General features: G+C 41.0%; 1 protein-coding gene across 1 annotated transcript in view; it reads left to right on the plus strand.

Annotated features, from left to right (window-relative positions):
* Positions 1-16,276, plus strand: part of IQCA1 (IQ motif containing with AAA domain 1) — a 175,243-nt gene that overhangs the window by 15,582 nt on the left and 143,385 nt on the right. The window contains 2 exon segments of the mRNA XM_030916569.1: positions 3,082-3,273; positions 4,382-4,453. Coding sequence (XP_030772429.1) covers positions 3,082-3,273; positions 4,382-4,453 — 264 coding nt within the window.

The following is a 16,276-nucleotide window of genomic DNA, read 5'->3' on the forward strand; positions in this document are numbered from 1 at the left end:
CATCCCAACACCGTTGCATGTGGGACACAAACCGTTGCATGTTGCACCGTTGCATGTTGCACACAAACTTTGTGGGACACATTTAAACCATAGCAGCCATTCAACTCAAGATGACCTCTCCTTCCTGTGCCCCTGCTCCCAGCTACTGGCCCTTCTTTTACATTATGAATTCCTTGAAGTCCATTCCAAAGCCAACTTACTTGGGGGTCAACTAGCCATGCTTTCACCACTGGGCTCCTGTGTCTGTGCTTTCTGTCCATGCATGAGTCAGGGCAAAGCACTCACACTGCATTTAGTTCCCCCCAAAGGAATCCCTTTGCACCAAGCAGTGATGAGCACTGCAGAATTACTCAAGATTTTGTGTTGGAAAATGGAGAAGGGAGATTACAATGCTCTCACTACAGGGAAATCCTAAAAATGCCTCTTTGCCATTTCTCCTGCTCACTGTTCCTCTTCATTTGTTCTCAGTCACAACAGTCAGGTTTCTTTGTTCCTTCAGCATCCAGCTTTGGCCAGCTCCTATCACCTCCATTGGGTTAAGCATTTCATCTCCACCCCAGTCTCATTTCACATGTGCCAGGGGCTCACAAAACCACAAGGACTTCCCTGCTGCGACTTCCCCATGGCCTTTGGTGTCTCACAAGACCCCTTTCTTTAAGCTACTTATATACAATTTATACCCCAGGAAGAATATTATGTATATATACACACACACAATATATAACCCAAGAAGAATTTTGATGCATGAAAATGATTGTCCATCTCCTACATTAATATCCACTGTGGGCCTCCTTAAATGCTTACAAATGTTTGACATGCTGAGTTCCCCACTCAGAATGCCTTAGAATTATTTGATAATGGCCACGCCTATTTTCAGAATGACAGCCTAGAATCTAAAGGAAAGAAGTACAATACTAACTCATGTTTGCTGGGTACCATATGTTAAGTTCATCATCTCATTGAATGCCAGAATGATACTTATTCTACTCTGACTTGACAAGTGCATTATTGAAAATGTGTGCTCACTGCAAATTTGAAGCACTGAGATCTTACTGAAAACAAAACTCAGAGGGATTGTTCTGTGAAAGAGCTTCCTCACAAGCAACCATATTCCTCGTGCCATATTGAAGAGTAGTGGGTGGCTTCGTGGAAAGAGGGTCAGTCTGTTCAAATTGGCTCCTTCTCTTACCCACGGGGCCTTACATAAGCTGCCTTACTTCTTTGACCTTCAGTTTTCTTCAGTCTTAAGTGGTCATAGTAATACCGGCCTTGGAGTTTGCTGCTCTTGTGAATATGATGAGCATGCACACAAAAAGCATCTGACATCTACAGGTTCTCAATATACATGTACCTTTCCTCTCCTTCTCACTCCTTCCTGTGCCCCCAACCCTGGCCTTGTTACACAGAGGAGGGATCATCCTGGCAGCAGTGGCCCTGGTGACAGCACCCCACACATGAGGCCTCAGCACCTTCACCTTGTCCTGCTGTGGCAACCATTGCTGCCCTCTGAGGCCTGGAAACAGGCTTCACCTATGCTTTGGTGCTTTTCTTTTTAAATGTATTTTTAAATTCTTTTTAGAGACAGAATCTTACTCTGTTGCCCAAGACACAGTGCAGTGGCATGATCATAGCTCATTGCAGCCTCCAGTGTCTGGGCTCAAGCGATCCTCTCGCCCCAGCTTCCCAAGTAGCTGGGACTGCAGGAGTGTCCCACCACACTCCACTAATTAAAAAAAATTTTTTTGTGGAGATGGGGTCTCACCCCTTTGCCCAGCCTGGTCTTAAATTCCTGGACTCAAGTAATCCTCCCACCTCGGCATCCCAAAGTGCTGGGATTACAGGTGTGAGCCACTGTGCCTGGCCTCTTTGGTGCTTTTCTGACTCCAGTGATCTGTCCCTTCTGCTTCCATCCGTGCATGGACATCCCCTGAGCCAGGCCACATGAGCCCCTCTTCCCTTGCTGTGGGGCCTCTGCAACAGCACTGGGGCTTCCTGATGAGCCTGCTCAGAGTTCACACAGGCCTCAGCTGCACCCAGAGCTCACAGAAGCCCCGGCATGTACCCAGAGCCCACACAGGCCCCAACATGCACCCGGAGCCCACACAGGCCCCAACATGCACTCGGAGCTCACACAGGCCTCACCTGTACCCGGAGCCCACATAGGCCCCAGCACGCACCCGGAGCCCACGCAGGCCTCACCTGCACCCAGAGCCCGCAAAGGCCCCAGCACGCACCCGGAGCCCACACAGGCCCCAGCACGCACCCGGAGCCCACACAGGCCCCAGCACGCACCCGGAGCCCACACAGGCCCCAGCACGCACCCGGAGCCCACACAGGCCCCAGCACGCACCCGGAGCCCACACAGGCCCCAGCATGCACCCTTAGCCCTTTGTTCTTGTCCCTCTTTCCTCAAAAAATGGCACAGCCCCTCGCTTAACTTTGTCTCCACGTAAGCCATATGAGATCTCCCAAAACATTTTACTTACCAGCCCTGATTTTTCTGTTTTGCTAGTACTCATCGTGTTTGAATGTTTTAAGATGCAAGTTTATAGACAGTGGAAGACTTTTCATATCTAAAATTCAATGCCCTAAAAATGATTTTGTTATCAGTCGTATTCACTGGGTCATTCTGTAATTGATTTTAACATCAGCATTTTACTTCATCTATATTTTAAATTTTAAAAGCTCATATTAGAGGTATATTTTCCATTTCTATGTTTCCCCTCTTAAGTTAATGAAATATTGATAGCAATTTCAAGTTTTACTGAATCAATTTTATTGGCATTTTTAGTAGAATTTGCTGCCAACCTAAAATATCATGGAGCTAATTAGTATTTTGTGCAGAAGGATAAAGGAAAGTCATGAGGTCCTTAAATTTGGGATCACTGCATGAGTATGGCATGTTATCAAAATATACATCATTCACTGGAGAAATGAACAGTGTTCAGTGGTTCTCACACTTGTCATCAACCGTGGGGACTCTGAGCAGGATTGTGTTTGAAGTAAGCGTGTGATACGTCTGGGATCAATTGATGTGGTTAACATGTTCAAACATTGGTTTCCCTTAACTGTTGTTTGCAGAAATACCCTGTGAAGAGTATCCCTTTGGACCAGGCTGTTAAATTAATCCAGATTGCTGAGAGGGCACGGCAAGGTCGCCTAAGGGCGTTATTCATGAAGCAAATCTATCTACAAGAATACAGAGCAAAGCAATCCAAGACGCTCGGCAAGAAAGTGACAGATGCCTGGGCTGCTGCACTCTGCATTCAGAAGGTGCAAACCTAGAGCTCCTGGAGCTGGGGGTACAGGGTGTGTTATACACTAAAGATGCATCCCAACTTCGGGGCTGAGCTTCAAAACTCAAACACCAAATCCTACCCTTATAGAACTGGATTACATTCCAGAAAGATTTATTAACTTACCCTGGGGAAACCATTAGCTAAGCTTGGTCATATTTTCAAATATTTACTCTGAATAGGTATTAAACTCAGGGCATTTTATTCAAATATTGTTAAAGACCATTGGTAATTGTTGAAATGAATGTTGCTGAAATGCAGTGAGGATATAAATCCTTAATGGATTTTTGGAATGCATTCACACACAGATATATGATTACAGAAGGGGGAGTAGGCCTTAATAGCTTCCAGAAACATGCAGCAGCCATCACTAATAACCAGTACATCAGTGTCCCTTCTGGAAGGAATCCGTAAGGTTTCCTTTCCTTATCAGATAAGCACCATGGATTTGTGCCCCATTTTTTTTTTTTTTTTCAAATAGAGGCTAGGGTTACTTACAGGGAAACGCAGCAGATGGCAATGTGATACAAACTAGCATTAGGTTTCAGAGAAAATAAGTATAAGGACATAAAATTAGGCCAGAAGATGAGGACTCTTTGTCCCTAATTTTCCCTGAATAGGAATAGGAGAAGGTGGTAGGGAAGGATGGATAAAAGACTGATTTCTTTCGGGTTTCTCTGGGAATATTTAAAGTTTTAGCATCCAAGTTAAAAGCTTGAGTTGTACAGTTCTTGGAGGTTACTATATTTCCCCACATTACTTTGGAAATTTTTCCTTTAAAACCATGAAGTGCCATCCTTAGATCTAACCTCACATTCCTCCTACCTAGAAGTTCCTCTTGAAGAAACCAAGGTAAAGGAATCTCACTAATAACAATTATAGGTCAGTTCTATGGTTCATTCTTTTTAACAATTTTTTTGCCTATGATCACAGAAGAAAAAATATTCTGTCAACACACGCATGGACAACCTAGAGCTTAGGATTAGCTGGCATTTTGAGATGTGCAGTTTATATAGGAGAAACTGCAAACCATGTTTTCTTTATATTTGTGTGTATTAAACAAGTAACCATTTGTTTGTTTTTAGGTTTGGCGACGTTTCCATCAATGTAAGAAAACTGAAAAACTGAGAGAAGAGGAGATGATCTTCCTGGGTATGGTAAGTTTTTTTTAAGAGATAGCATCCGGTTTTCTTAAAGACAATAGAATATGGGAGACTGTGTCTTCTTTTTTTTTTTTTTTTTTTTTTTTTTTTTTTTGAGACGGAGTCTCGCTCTGTCGCCCGGGCTGGAGTGCAGTGGCCGGATCTCAGCTCACTGCAAGCTCCGCCTCCCGGGTTTACGCCATTCTCCTGCCTCAGCCTCCCGAGTAGCTGGGACTACAGGCGCCCGCCACCTCACCCGGCTAGTTTTTTGTATTTTTTAGTAGAGACGGGGTTTCACCATGTTAGCCAGGATGGTCTCGATCTTCTGACCTCGTGATCCGCCCGTCTCGGCCTCCCAAAGTGCTGGGATTACAGGCTTGAGCCACCGCGCCCGGCCGACTGTGTCTTCTTTAGAGAGTTTTTGAGGGAAGAAAGGAAAGAAAAATATATGATTTAATGGAATGGAGTCACCCATATGGTACAGAAACCTGCTCAGGGAGATCTGAAGAGGTCAGAGTTATATCCATTTACATATTTCTTTGCAAGATGCAGAATGCTATAGATGTGAAAACAGACTAGGAGCTATTCCTGTCTGATGTCAGCAGTGCACACCATTATATTAGTATGGACGGTCATGACAGTGGGTTTGCATTGATACAGCAGGCTGTTTTTTTTTTTTTTTTTTTTTTTTTTTTTGGTGCTGGTGATTACTGAATCATAGAGTTGGAAAGATGGATGAGTTATTGATTGTCACATAACAGTGTTACCACAAACTTAGTAGCTTAAAACACCAATTTGTTGTCTCACGGTTTCCGAGGGCCAGGAATCTGGGTACACCTTAATTAGGATCTCACAAGGCTCCAGTCAAGGTGTCAGCAAGGGCTGAAGTCTCATCTGAGGATCAACCCCAGAAGGGCCTGCTTCCAAGCTTGTGTGGTTGCTGGCAAGATTCTCTTCCCTGTAGGGCATCAGATCCTGGGCCACAGTTCATGCCAGCTGTTAGCTGGAAGCAGCCTCCAGCTCCATGCCATGTGGGCTTCTCCATATGGCAGCTGCCTTCGTCTAAGCCAGCAGGGACAGAGGGGCTGCTCAGAATCTTATGCAAATGATCACAGAAGTGGCATCCCATTATCTTCACCCTATCATATTGGTTAGAAGCAAGGTCTGGGGGCCACCCACACTCAAGGGGAGGGGATTACATGAGGGAAGAGGACCAGGAGGCGGGGTCACTGGGCCCGTCTTAGAGTCTGTCTGCTGCTAAAGATTTTTCTGCATGCTTTGCCTCATCGAGTGCACGGCATCTGAGGAAGGCTGACTTGTCCTCTGCCCGAGCCCGTCCTGAAAACAGAACCTCTGCCTCCCACAGGAGCCCATTCCCTTTCATTAAACTGCAGTTGGCCTCCCTGCAGATCCCACTGCCAGGCTGGGCTCTGTCCCCTGTAGTAGCTTGGAATGTGTCCTCTTTCCCTTTCACATGACAATCCCTTCAGCACTTGGAGACAGCTGTCAAACCCCCTGAAGCCAGTTCTTTGCAAAGCTCATTATGACCAGAGAAGGGGACCAGTCAGTCCTAGTGGGGCTCTGTTGACCTGCTCAGTTTTCATTAAAGGACATTGTAATTTTAAAAAGAAAAGAAAGCCCGTTTGGGACTTGTTCCAGCATTGACCTAAGTGTGTTCTGGTGAGCTACTTGGCTTGATACCCCCTATCTAGTGCCCAGGTAAAAATGTCGAAACAGGAACATTGATAAACAATGACTCGGTCTTTGAAAATGCTAATAACATACAGAGCCCTGGTGAGACTAATCAAGAAAAGAAGAAAAAAAATACAAATGTATGACAAATATGTATATATGTGTATATGTATATTTACAAACACATGACATATATACACACATACATATATATGACATATATGTGGTCATATACACAGTATACAATGACCACAGGCACTAGCAAGTTAAAAACTATTAGGTGATGTCATGAACAATTATGGTCACAAAATAGAAAATACTGAACAGAGAAAACTGTCTAGGGAAGTATGAATAGCAAAACTGACCAAAGGAGAAAAAACCTAAATAAAACAACCACGCAGCAAATGCTGAAAAGATCTTCAGAGTCCCTCTGTTAGTTTGGGTCCTGTGAGAGCAGAGGCTGTGGTGGAATTAGGCACGCAAGAGATTTAGTGGGAGAATGTCTGTAAGGAATAAAGGGAGGGCGCCAAAGAAGGCAGGAAAAACCCTCAGATCATGACGCAGGTCGGGCGGCTGGGAAGCAGGCACCAAGGAATGAGGGCTGAGAAGGGGGAGTCTCCCCGTGCAGCACAGTGCCCATAAGGAAACTTAAATCGCTTTTAAAAATCCATGCTAGCTGGGCGCGGTGGCTCAAGCCTGTAGTCCCAGCACTTTGGGAGGCCGAGACGGGTGGATCACGAGGTCAGGAGGTCGAGACCATCCTGGCTAACACGGTGAAACCCCGTCTCTACTAAAAAATACAAAAAACTAGCTGGGCAAGGTGGCGAGCGCCTGTAGTCCCAGCTACATGGGAGGCTGAGGCAGGAGAATGGCGTAAACCCGGGAGGCGGAGCTTGCAGTGAGCTGAGATCCGGCCACTGCACTCCAGCCCAGGCGACAGAGCAAGACTCCGTCTCAAAAAAAAAAAAAAATATCCATGCTAACAAAAGAAAAGAGACCCAGTAAGGATGACACTCAGTTTGGGCAAGGACCCAGTGGCAAGTACAATCTCAGGGACTGCTACTGAGGGTTTAATTGTCCACCTTTCTAAGTTCAGTTTGTCTCATTACAAACATACCTTCTTTCCCAGTAGTGCCAACCCTTGGAATTTCTTTGCTCCCCAAAAAAAAAAAAAAAAAAAAAGCCAAGAATATGAGCAAAATATACAATATATAGATATTCATATTAGTATAATTTTAGAATTGTAAGAAATTGGTGCCCAGAAATAGTTAAAATATCCCATTATGTATCTTTAGAAGTGATGTTTTAGAGTTTCTACATATTTTGAGAAATGTAAAATATGAACACCATGATTCTATTTTTTAATTTTTGCTTAGTCTTACATCTTTCTGCAATAAACATGTGTTTTATGCCTAAAAAATTACAGGTAAAATACATGTTCAAAATTATGTCAGAGGGGGAAAAGACATCAATCATGACTTAAGTAATTTGTAGCTTTTAAAATTGTACCTTAATCAAATAATAGTCAATTTGAAATACGTTTTTCCAATTCTATGTACTTAACAAATATATACTTCAGGTAAGACAAAAATCAGGATTCTTTTCTTTTCTGTCTATAACAGTGGACACAGTAGAAATGTCAGAGAATAATGTAAGAAGTAAAACAAATACAACATTTTAACCAATGTGAGGATATGGTTTTCTTTCTAATCTTTTTTTTTAGGTTTCAGTGTTAATTTCTAATACTGCCTCCCTCTTCTCACTTTCAGGGAAAATAAATAAAGTGGTCACCACTATGTGGTTGATACTTTAAATCCTTTTGTTCTGTGATCAACCATAAACCTAACGATTTAAGCCATATTTTAATTAAGTCTTCTTGTATAAATATTCAATTTTCTTTTGGGGGATTTTAGGATTTAAAATAAATTAAAAGATTTTGCCAGTGGTATTAAGTATAACTAAAATATAATTTAGTTCAATTTTCAGGATATTGCCATGTAATTTTCATCAGTTTTATAATGGCACATTCTAAATGACATGGCAAGTTCATTTAGTTTTAGAATAGTTTACATTTTACTGTGGCCCCTCGTCATGCATTGCTCCTCCTGCAGTCATGGCCTCTCCACATTGCCTTTGTTGTTCACACATAATTATTTTGCTTGAGGAAAGAGTTCAAGTCCATGTTCCAGAAACTTGGAACTGCCTAGTTTCCTGGTGGAGGGGCATGGTCTTACCATACCTGTGTTTGTAAACTCTCAAATTGTGGTATCCAAGCTTACTGCCTTAAAAAACAGGAAATGACATCAAAAGAGCAGATATGATTTCAAAAATATCTTGATTTTATCACCTACATTCTTGATTTCTGTTTGATCTTTGTGTTTCAAAAATAAGCCAACATTTCCTTTTGGAAATTGGAACCCCTTGGGACCCAGCCCTGTCCTTTACTTTTTAGTTGTTTAGGTGTGCTGTCAGAATCCAGTGGGTCACAATGTCTGCAAGTTGTTAAAAATTTTTATGATTTAGAAATTCACTGGGTGGAATATTATTCAGCTATAAAAGAGAAGGAAATTCTGACACGTGCTGCAACATGGATTAACCTGAAGGACATTATGCTAAGTGAAATAAGCTAGTCACAAAAAGACAAATACTGTATGATTTCACCTATATGCACTATCTAAAGTAGTCAAACTCATAAAGGCAGAAAGTAGGTGGTGGTTGCCAGGGGCTGGGGAAGGAGAAAAGGGGAGTTGTTGCTTAATGGATACAGAGTTTCCATTTTCAAGATGAAAAAGTTCTAAACATCTGTTGCACAATAATGTGAATATAGTTAACACTACTTAAAGGCACACTGAAAAATAGTTAGACTGGTATGTTTTATATTATGTTCTTTTACCACAATTAAATTTGTTTTAAAAAAATTCACTGGCATGTTGAAATGTATACTGAAATGGTTCTGTATAAATCATGGCTCTTAGCTAGTGGTCAAAAATACAAAATAAAAATTACATGAGATTCTACTGTAATTTCGTTGAATCTAAGATATCATCAATTGTAAGATGCATCATTATTTTTAGTTGCCATTAAGAAAAAAGCTGCTGCCAAATAAGCCAAAACACAACCCTGATTGTAATACACATCCATCCCTAATTTCAGATATGCTAAACTATGAAAAATGTGCATATTAGAATTAGTGAAATGGGGTAAGTGGTGTCTGTCTTATTAGGAGAATATTAACAGTTTTTAAAATTATAATTATTGACAAGGTGGTGATGAGATGCTCATTCTTAACACAAGGAGTTAAATGGACTCAGCCTTTCTGAAAGCCAGTTGGCAAGTTGCCACAGGATGGTTACGATATTTATATTCTTCATCCTTAAGTTACATTTCTGTCTTAAGATAATCACCAAAAATAGAGATGTGTGTGCATAGCAGTTCCTGACAGTGTTCTTTTTAATAGTGAAAAAATTGGAAATAACTTATTTTAGTATTCTTACAGTATGTATCTAGTTAAATAATTACAATGTTAAATAATGTATGATGTCCCTGTATAATGTAGTGATATGCCAGCGTTAAAAAGTATGTTTCTGACTAATTATGACTACCTGAAAATGCTCAAGGTAAAAATTCAGGATTTAGAATTATACATGTTATGTGTATAATTCTAAAGTATATAGATTTCAACTAAAGTGTAAAGACTTCAACTAAGTATATACAGGCATCCATGCACATACAAAAGAAAGAAAGAAAATATGCCAAGTCTGAATACAGCTGATGTTTTAATGTGTGAGCTTTGGGAGATTTCTTTTTTGTCTGTAATCATCACATTTTCTAAAATAGTCAAATTTTACTTTGTTAATTAGAAAAAAACACATATTTAAAAGTAAAAACGGCTCACCAAAATGTCAGAATAGAAGCAGCCTGACTTCACTCCCCACAATAGAAAATCAAAAACGAATATCCAGCACCAAGATTATCACCATCAATGTCCCATAACTCAAATTTAAGGATGACATGACCTCCAGGGCCACAGAGAAGTAAAAAAAACTCTGAGCCGATAGTAAGAAAATTAGACTTCTGTATCCACAGTGCTCCTGCCCACAATCTGCCAGGCACCTCATGTATGGAAAATCTCCCCCAGACTCATGGTTTCTACACTGGAGAAAGTGAGATCAAAGTAAACAACCAGCTTCCCCATCTTGGATTCCCTTGCAGGAGAACTATCCCTGCCTCAACCTATAAGAAGCATCATGAGTATCTGTAGGGATAAAAACCTTTTAGGGCAGCCAGAGACAAAGGGAAAGGCAGGACTAGCAACCCCAGCCCACAAAACTCTTCACTGTATCTTGGCCAAAAGAGATGCAAAGTCAAAATGGCTGTTCAGCAGCACCACACTGTAGAAGGCAGGCTCCACAGGTCCCTCGGGCACAAACCACTAGCCAGCCTTCCTGCATAGCAGGGATATCCCCCTTTGGGACCTTCCCCACTGGGACAGGCAGCACTCCAAACATTTGCTAGAGCTAATGCAAACCTGGGCTTAAGGTTCCATACAGTACTGAAAAGGAGGCAGTGACCTAGCAATAAAGGAAATTCAACAGGTAAATTGTAAAGAACCCCTAAGCAAACATATGAAAGGGAAACCAAAACAATCCAGACAGAAAAGACTAGAAAAAATAACTAATTCTTCAATGACAAGACATAGACATACACCAACAAGAAATAACAGCCAACAGGAAATGTGATCTCCTCAATGAGACAAAGCAAGAAGCCAGTGACTGACCCTAATGAGCTGGCTACATGTGTGCCATCAGATCAATAATTCCAAATAGCAATTTTAAGGAAACTCAGCCAACTCCAAAATAACACAGGAAAGCAATTTTTAAATTTGTCAGAGAAAGTTAACAAAGGTATTGAAATAATTTTTAAAAATCAATTCCTGGAACTGGTAAATACATTTGCTAGACAGAAAAATACATTAGAGGCTCTTAACAGCAAAGTGGATCAAGCAGAGGAAAGAATCAGCTTGAAGGCAAGCTATTTGAAAATACACAGTCAGAGGAGAAAAAGAATGAAAAGGAATGAAGAATACCTACAATATATAGAAAATTACCTCAGAAGAGCAAATCTAAGAATCATTGGTATTCAAGATAGAGTTGAAAAAGGGCAGAAGCTCATTCAAATAAATAATAACAAAATATTTCAAACCTAGAGAAAGATAAAAATATCCAAGTATAGGAAGGTTAGAGATCACCAAACAGGTTAAACCCAAATAAGACTATCCCAAGGTATATAATAATGAAACTCTCAAAAGTCAATGACAGCAATGGGAGTCTAAAAGCAACAAGATAAAAGAAGCAAATAACATATAACGGAGCTCCAGTTTGGTAACAGACTTCTCAAAGAAAACCATACAAGCCAGGAGGGAGTAGAACAACATACTGAAAGTTCTGAAAGAAAAAAAAAAAAAAACCTGTCAACCAAGAATACTGCACTCAACAAAGCTGAACTTCAAACATGAAGAAGAGATAAAGTGTTTCCCAGACAAACAAAATTTGAGGGAATTCATCACTGCCAGACCCATCTAACAAGAAATGCTAAAGGGAGTTCTTCAGTCTGGAAGAAAAAGACACTAACATGCAGAAAGAAAACATGTAAAGATCTAAAAGCCACTGATAAAGGTAAGCATACAGACAAGGCCAAATTACTCTAATACTGTAATTGTGGTGTGTAATCCACTCATATCTCTAGTAAGACTAGGAGACTATCAAAATTAACAATAACTATAGCAGCTTGTTAAGAGACAAGTAATATAAAAAGATGTAAATTGAGACAACAAAAAGTCAAAATATGGGGAGATAAAGTGTAGTTGTTTTAATTTTTTCCTTTATTTCTATGCCTTTTTTTGTGATCAAAGGTAAGTCCTCATCTGTTTAAAATAACTTATATGATTTGTTGTAAGCCTAATGATAACCAGAAAGCAAAAACCTACTGATAGATACATTAAAAATAAAAAAGCAATTAATTAAAACATATTGCCAGAGAAAATTACCTAAACACAAAGGAAGGGTATAAGAAAGGAAGAGCGGAATTACAAACAACCAGAAAAAAAATGTAAATGGCAGTAGTACATTCTTACCTATCAAAAATAACATTTAATGTAAATGGACTAAATTCTCCAGTTAAGTGATATAGAGTGGCTAAATGGATTTTAAAAATTGAAAGATCCAACCATATGCTGTGTACAGGAAGCCACTTTCACCTATAAAGACACACATGGACTTAAAGAAAGGAATGGAATAAGATATTCCATGCAAGTGGAAAAAAAGGACAGGAATATGTATACTTCTATTAAATAAAATAGACTACAAACTGGCCGGGCGCAGTGACTCACACCTGTAATCCCAGCACTTTGGGAGGCTGAGGTGCGTGGATCATTTGAGGTCAGGAGTTTAAGACCAGCCTGGCCAACATGGTGAAGCCCCGCCTCTACTAAAATTACAAAAATTAGGCAGATGTTGTGGCAGGCGCCTGTAGTCCCAGCCACTCAAGAGGCTGAGGCAGGACAATCGCTTGAACCTGGGAGGTGGTGGCTGTAGTAAGCCAAGATCGCACCACTGCACTCCAGCCTGGGTGATGGAGCAAGACTCCATCTCAAAAAAAAAAAAAAAAAAAAAAAAGACTACCAACCAAGGATTGTAAAAAAAGAACCCCAAAAGGCTACTATATAATGATAAAGGAGTCAATTCAGCAAGAGAATAATTATATATTAAACCAACACTGGAGCACCCAAATATAAAGCAGACATTAAATCAACCTAAAGGGAGAGATATACTACAATACAATAATAATAGGTGGCTTCAACACCCCATTCTCAGTCGTGGACAGATCATCCAGAAAGAAAATCAACAAAGAAACATGAGAATTAAGCTACACACTAGACCAAAATGGACCTAACTGACATTTACAGAACATTTTACCCAACTGCTGCAGAATACACATTTTTCTCATCAGCACATGGAATAGTCACCAGAATAGACTGTGTGTTAGTTCACAAAACAAATTTTAAAAATTTGAAATCCTATCAAGTATTTTTTCTGATGATGATGGAATAAAACTAGAAATCAATAACAAGAGAAAACTTGGAAATTACACAAACGTGGAAATCAAACAACATGCTCCTGAATGACCAACAGGTCAATGAGGAAATTAAGAAGAAAATTTTAAAAGTTCCTGAAACAAATGAAAATGGAAACCAACATATGAAAATCCATGGGATATAACAAAAGCAGCACTAAGGGAGATGTTTATAGCAAATAAAGGCCTACATCAGAAAAACAGAAGGAGCTCAAACAACCTAATAGTGCACCTCAAGGTACTAGAAAAGCAAGGAGAAATCAAACCCAAAATTAGTGAAAGGAAAGAAATTAAGATCAGAGCAGAAATAAATGAAATTGATACTAAAACACATACACACACAAATCAACAAAATGAAAAGTTGAGTTTTTGAAAAGATAACAAAATTGACAGACTTTTAGCTAGACTAGGAGGAAAAAAGAGAGAAGACCAAAATAAAAGAAATCAGAAATTTAAGAGGAGACTTAACAGTGATACCACAGAAATATATAGGATCGTTAGAAACTATGACAAAAAAAACTGTACATCAACAATTTCGAAAGCCTGTAAGAAACAGATAAATTTCTGGATGTGTACGACCTACCAAAATTGAACCATGAAGAAACAGAAAACCTGAACAGACCAGTGATGACTAATGAGATTGAATCAATAATAAAAAGCCTCCCATCAAAGAAAAGCCCAGGATCTGATGGATTCCCTACTAAATTCCATCAAACATTTAAAGAACTAATACCAATACTACTCAAACTATTAAAAAAAAATTAAAGAGAAGAAAAGACCAGGTGACACTTGAACCACACAGGTTTGAACTGCATGGGCCCACTTATTAGCAGATTTTTCTCCTGCCTCTGCCATGCTTAAGACAGGAAGACCAACCTCTCCTCTTTCTCCTGCTCCTCAGCCTACTCAGTTTGAAGACAATGAGGATGAAAACTTTTATGATGATAGATTTCTACTTAGTAATAAATAATCTTCTCTTCCTTATGATTTTAATAACATTTTCTTTTCTCTCGCTTCATTGTAAGAATACAGTATGTAATACATGTAATATACAAAATATGTGTTAATGGACTGTTTATGTTATCAGTAAGGCATCTGGTCAACAAGTTATCAGTAGTTAAGTTTTGGGGAGTCAAATGCTATGTGTAGATTTTTTTGCTGTGTGTGGCGCCAGCACTCCTAACTCCCATTTTGTTCAAAAGTCATCTGTACTTTCAAACCCCTTCTTTAAGGTCTGGTACCAAAGCCAGACATAGACACAACAAAAAAAGAAAACTACCAGCCAACATCCCCAATGAACATAGATGGAGAGAGCCTCAATGAAACACTAACAAACCAAATTCAACAATGCTTTAAAAAGATCATTCAGAGCAAGATGGCCGAATAGGAACAGCTCCAGTCTCCAACTCCCAGCGTGAGCGACACAGAAGACCGGTGATTTCTGCATTTTCAACTGAGGTACTGGGGTCATCTCACTAGGGAGTGCCGGACAATCGGTGCTGGTCAGCTGCTGCAGCCTGACCAGCGAGAGCTGAAGCAGGGCGAGGCATCGCCTCACCTGGAAGCGCAAGGGGGAAGGGGATCCGTTTTCCTAGCCAGGGGAACTGAGACACACAACACCTGGAAAATCGGGTAACTCCCACCCCAATACTGCGCTGTAAGCATACAGGCACACCAGGAGAATATATCCCACACCTGGCCGGGAGGGTCCCACGCCCACGAAGCCTCCCTCACTGCTAACACAGCAGTCTGCCGCGATCTATCCGCAAGGCAGCAGCGAGGCTGGGGGAGGGGCGCCCGCCATTGCTGAGGCTTAAGTAGGTAAACAAAGCCGCTGGGAAGCTCGAACTGGGTGGAGCTCACAGCAGCTCAAGGAAGCCTGCCTGTCTCTGTAGTCTCCACCTCTGGGGACAGTGCACAGCTGAAGACCAACAGGGGAAGTAGCAGGAGCCGGTGCAGACTGCGAACGACTCTGTCTGACGGCTTTGGGGAGAGCCGTGGATCTCCCAACGCAGAGGTTGAGATCTGAGAACGGACAGACTGCCTGCTCAGGTGTGTCCCTGACCCCTGAGTAGCCTAGCTGGGAGAAATCCCCCACTAGGGGCAGTCTGACACCCCACACCTCACAGGGTGGAGTACACCCCTGAGAGGAAACTTCCAAAGGAAGAATCAGACAGGTACACTCGCTGTTCAGCAATATTCTATATTCGGCAACCTCTGCTGCTGATACCCAGGCAAACAGGGTCTGGAGTGGACCTCAAGCAATCTCCAACAGACCAACAGACAGTCCTTCTGACTGTCAGAAGGAAAACTATCAAACAGGAAGGACACCTATACCAAAACCCCATCAGTACGTCACCACCATCAAAGACCAGAGACAGATAAAACCACAAAGATGGGGAAGAAGCAGGGCAGAAAAGCTGGAAATTCAAAAAATAAGAGCGCATCTCCCCCTGCAAAGGAGCGCAGCCCATCGCCAGCAACGGATCAAAGCTGGTCAGAGAATGACTTGGACGAGAGGAGAGAAGAAGGCTTCAGTCCATCAAACTTATCAGAGCTAAAGGAGGAATTACGTACCCAGCGCAAAGAAACTAAAAATCTTGAAAAAAGAGTGGAAGAATTGACAGCTAGACTAATTAATGCAGAGAAGATCATAAACGAAATGACAGAGATGAAAACCATGACACGAGAAATACGTGACAAATGCACAAGCTTCAGTAACCGACTCGATCAACTGGAAGAAAGAGTATCAGCGATTGAAGATCAAATGAATGAAATGAAGCGAGAAGAGAAACCAAAAGAAAAAAGAAGAAAAAGAAATGAGCAAAGCCTGCAAGAAGTATGGGATTACGTAAAAAGACCAAATCTACGTCTGATTGGGGTGCCTGAAAGTGAGGGGGAAAATGGAACCAAGTTGGAAAACACTCTTCAGGATATCATCCAGGAGAACTTCCCCAACCTAGTAGGGCAGGCCAACATTCAAATTCAGGAAATACAGAGAACGCCACAAAGATA

This window comes from Rhinopithecus roxellana, chromosome 14 (assembly GCF_007565055.1).
Source record: "Rhinopithecus roxellana isolate Shanxi Qingling chromosome 14, ASM756505v1, whole genome shotgun sequence".
Classification (NCBI taxonomy): domain Eukaryota; kingdom Metazoa; phylum Chordata; class Mammalia; order Primates; family Cercopithecidae; genus Rhinopithecus; species Rhinopithecus roxellana.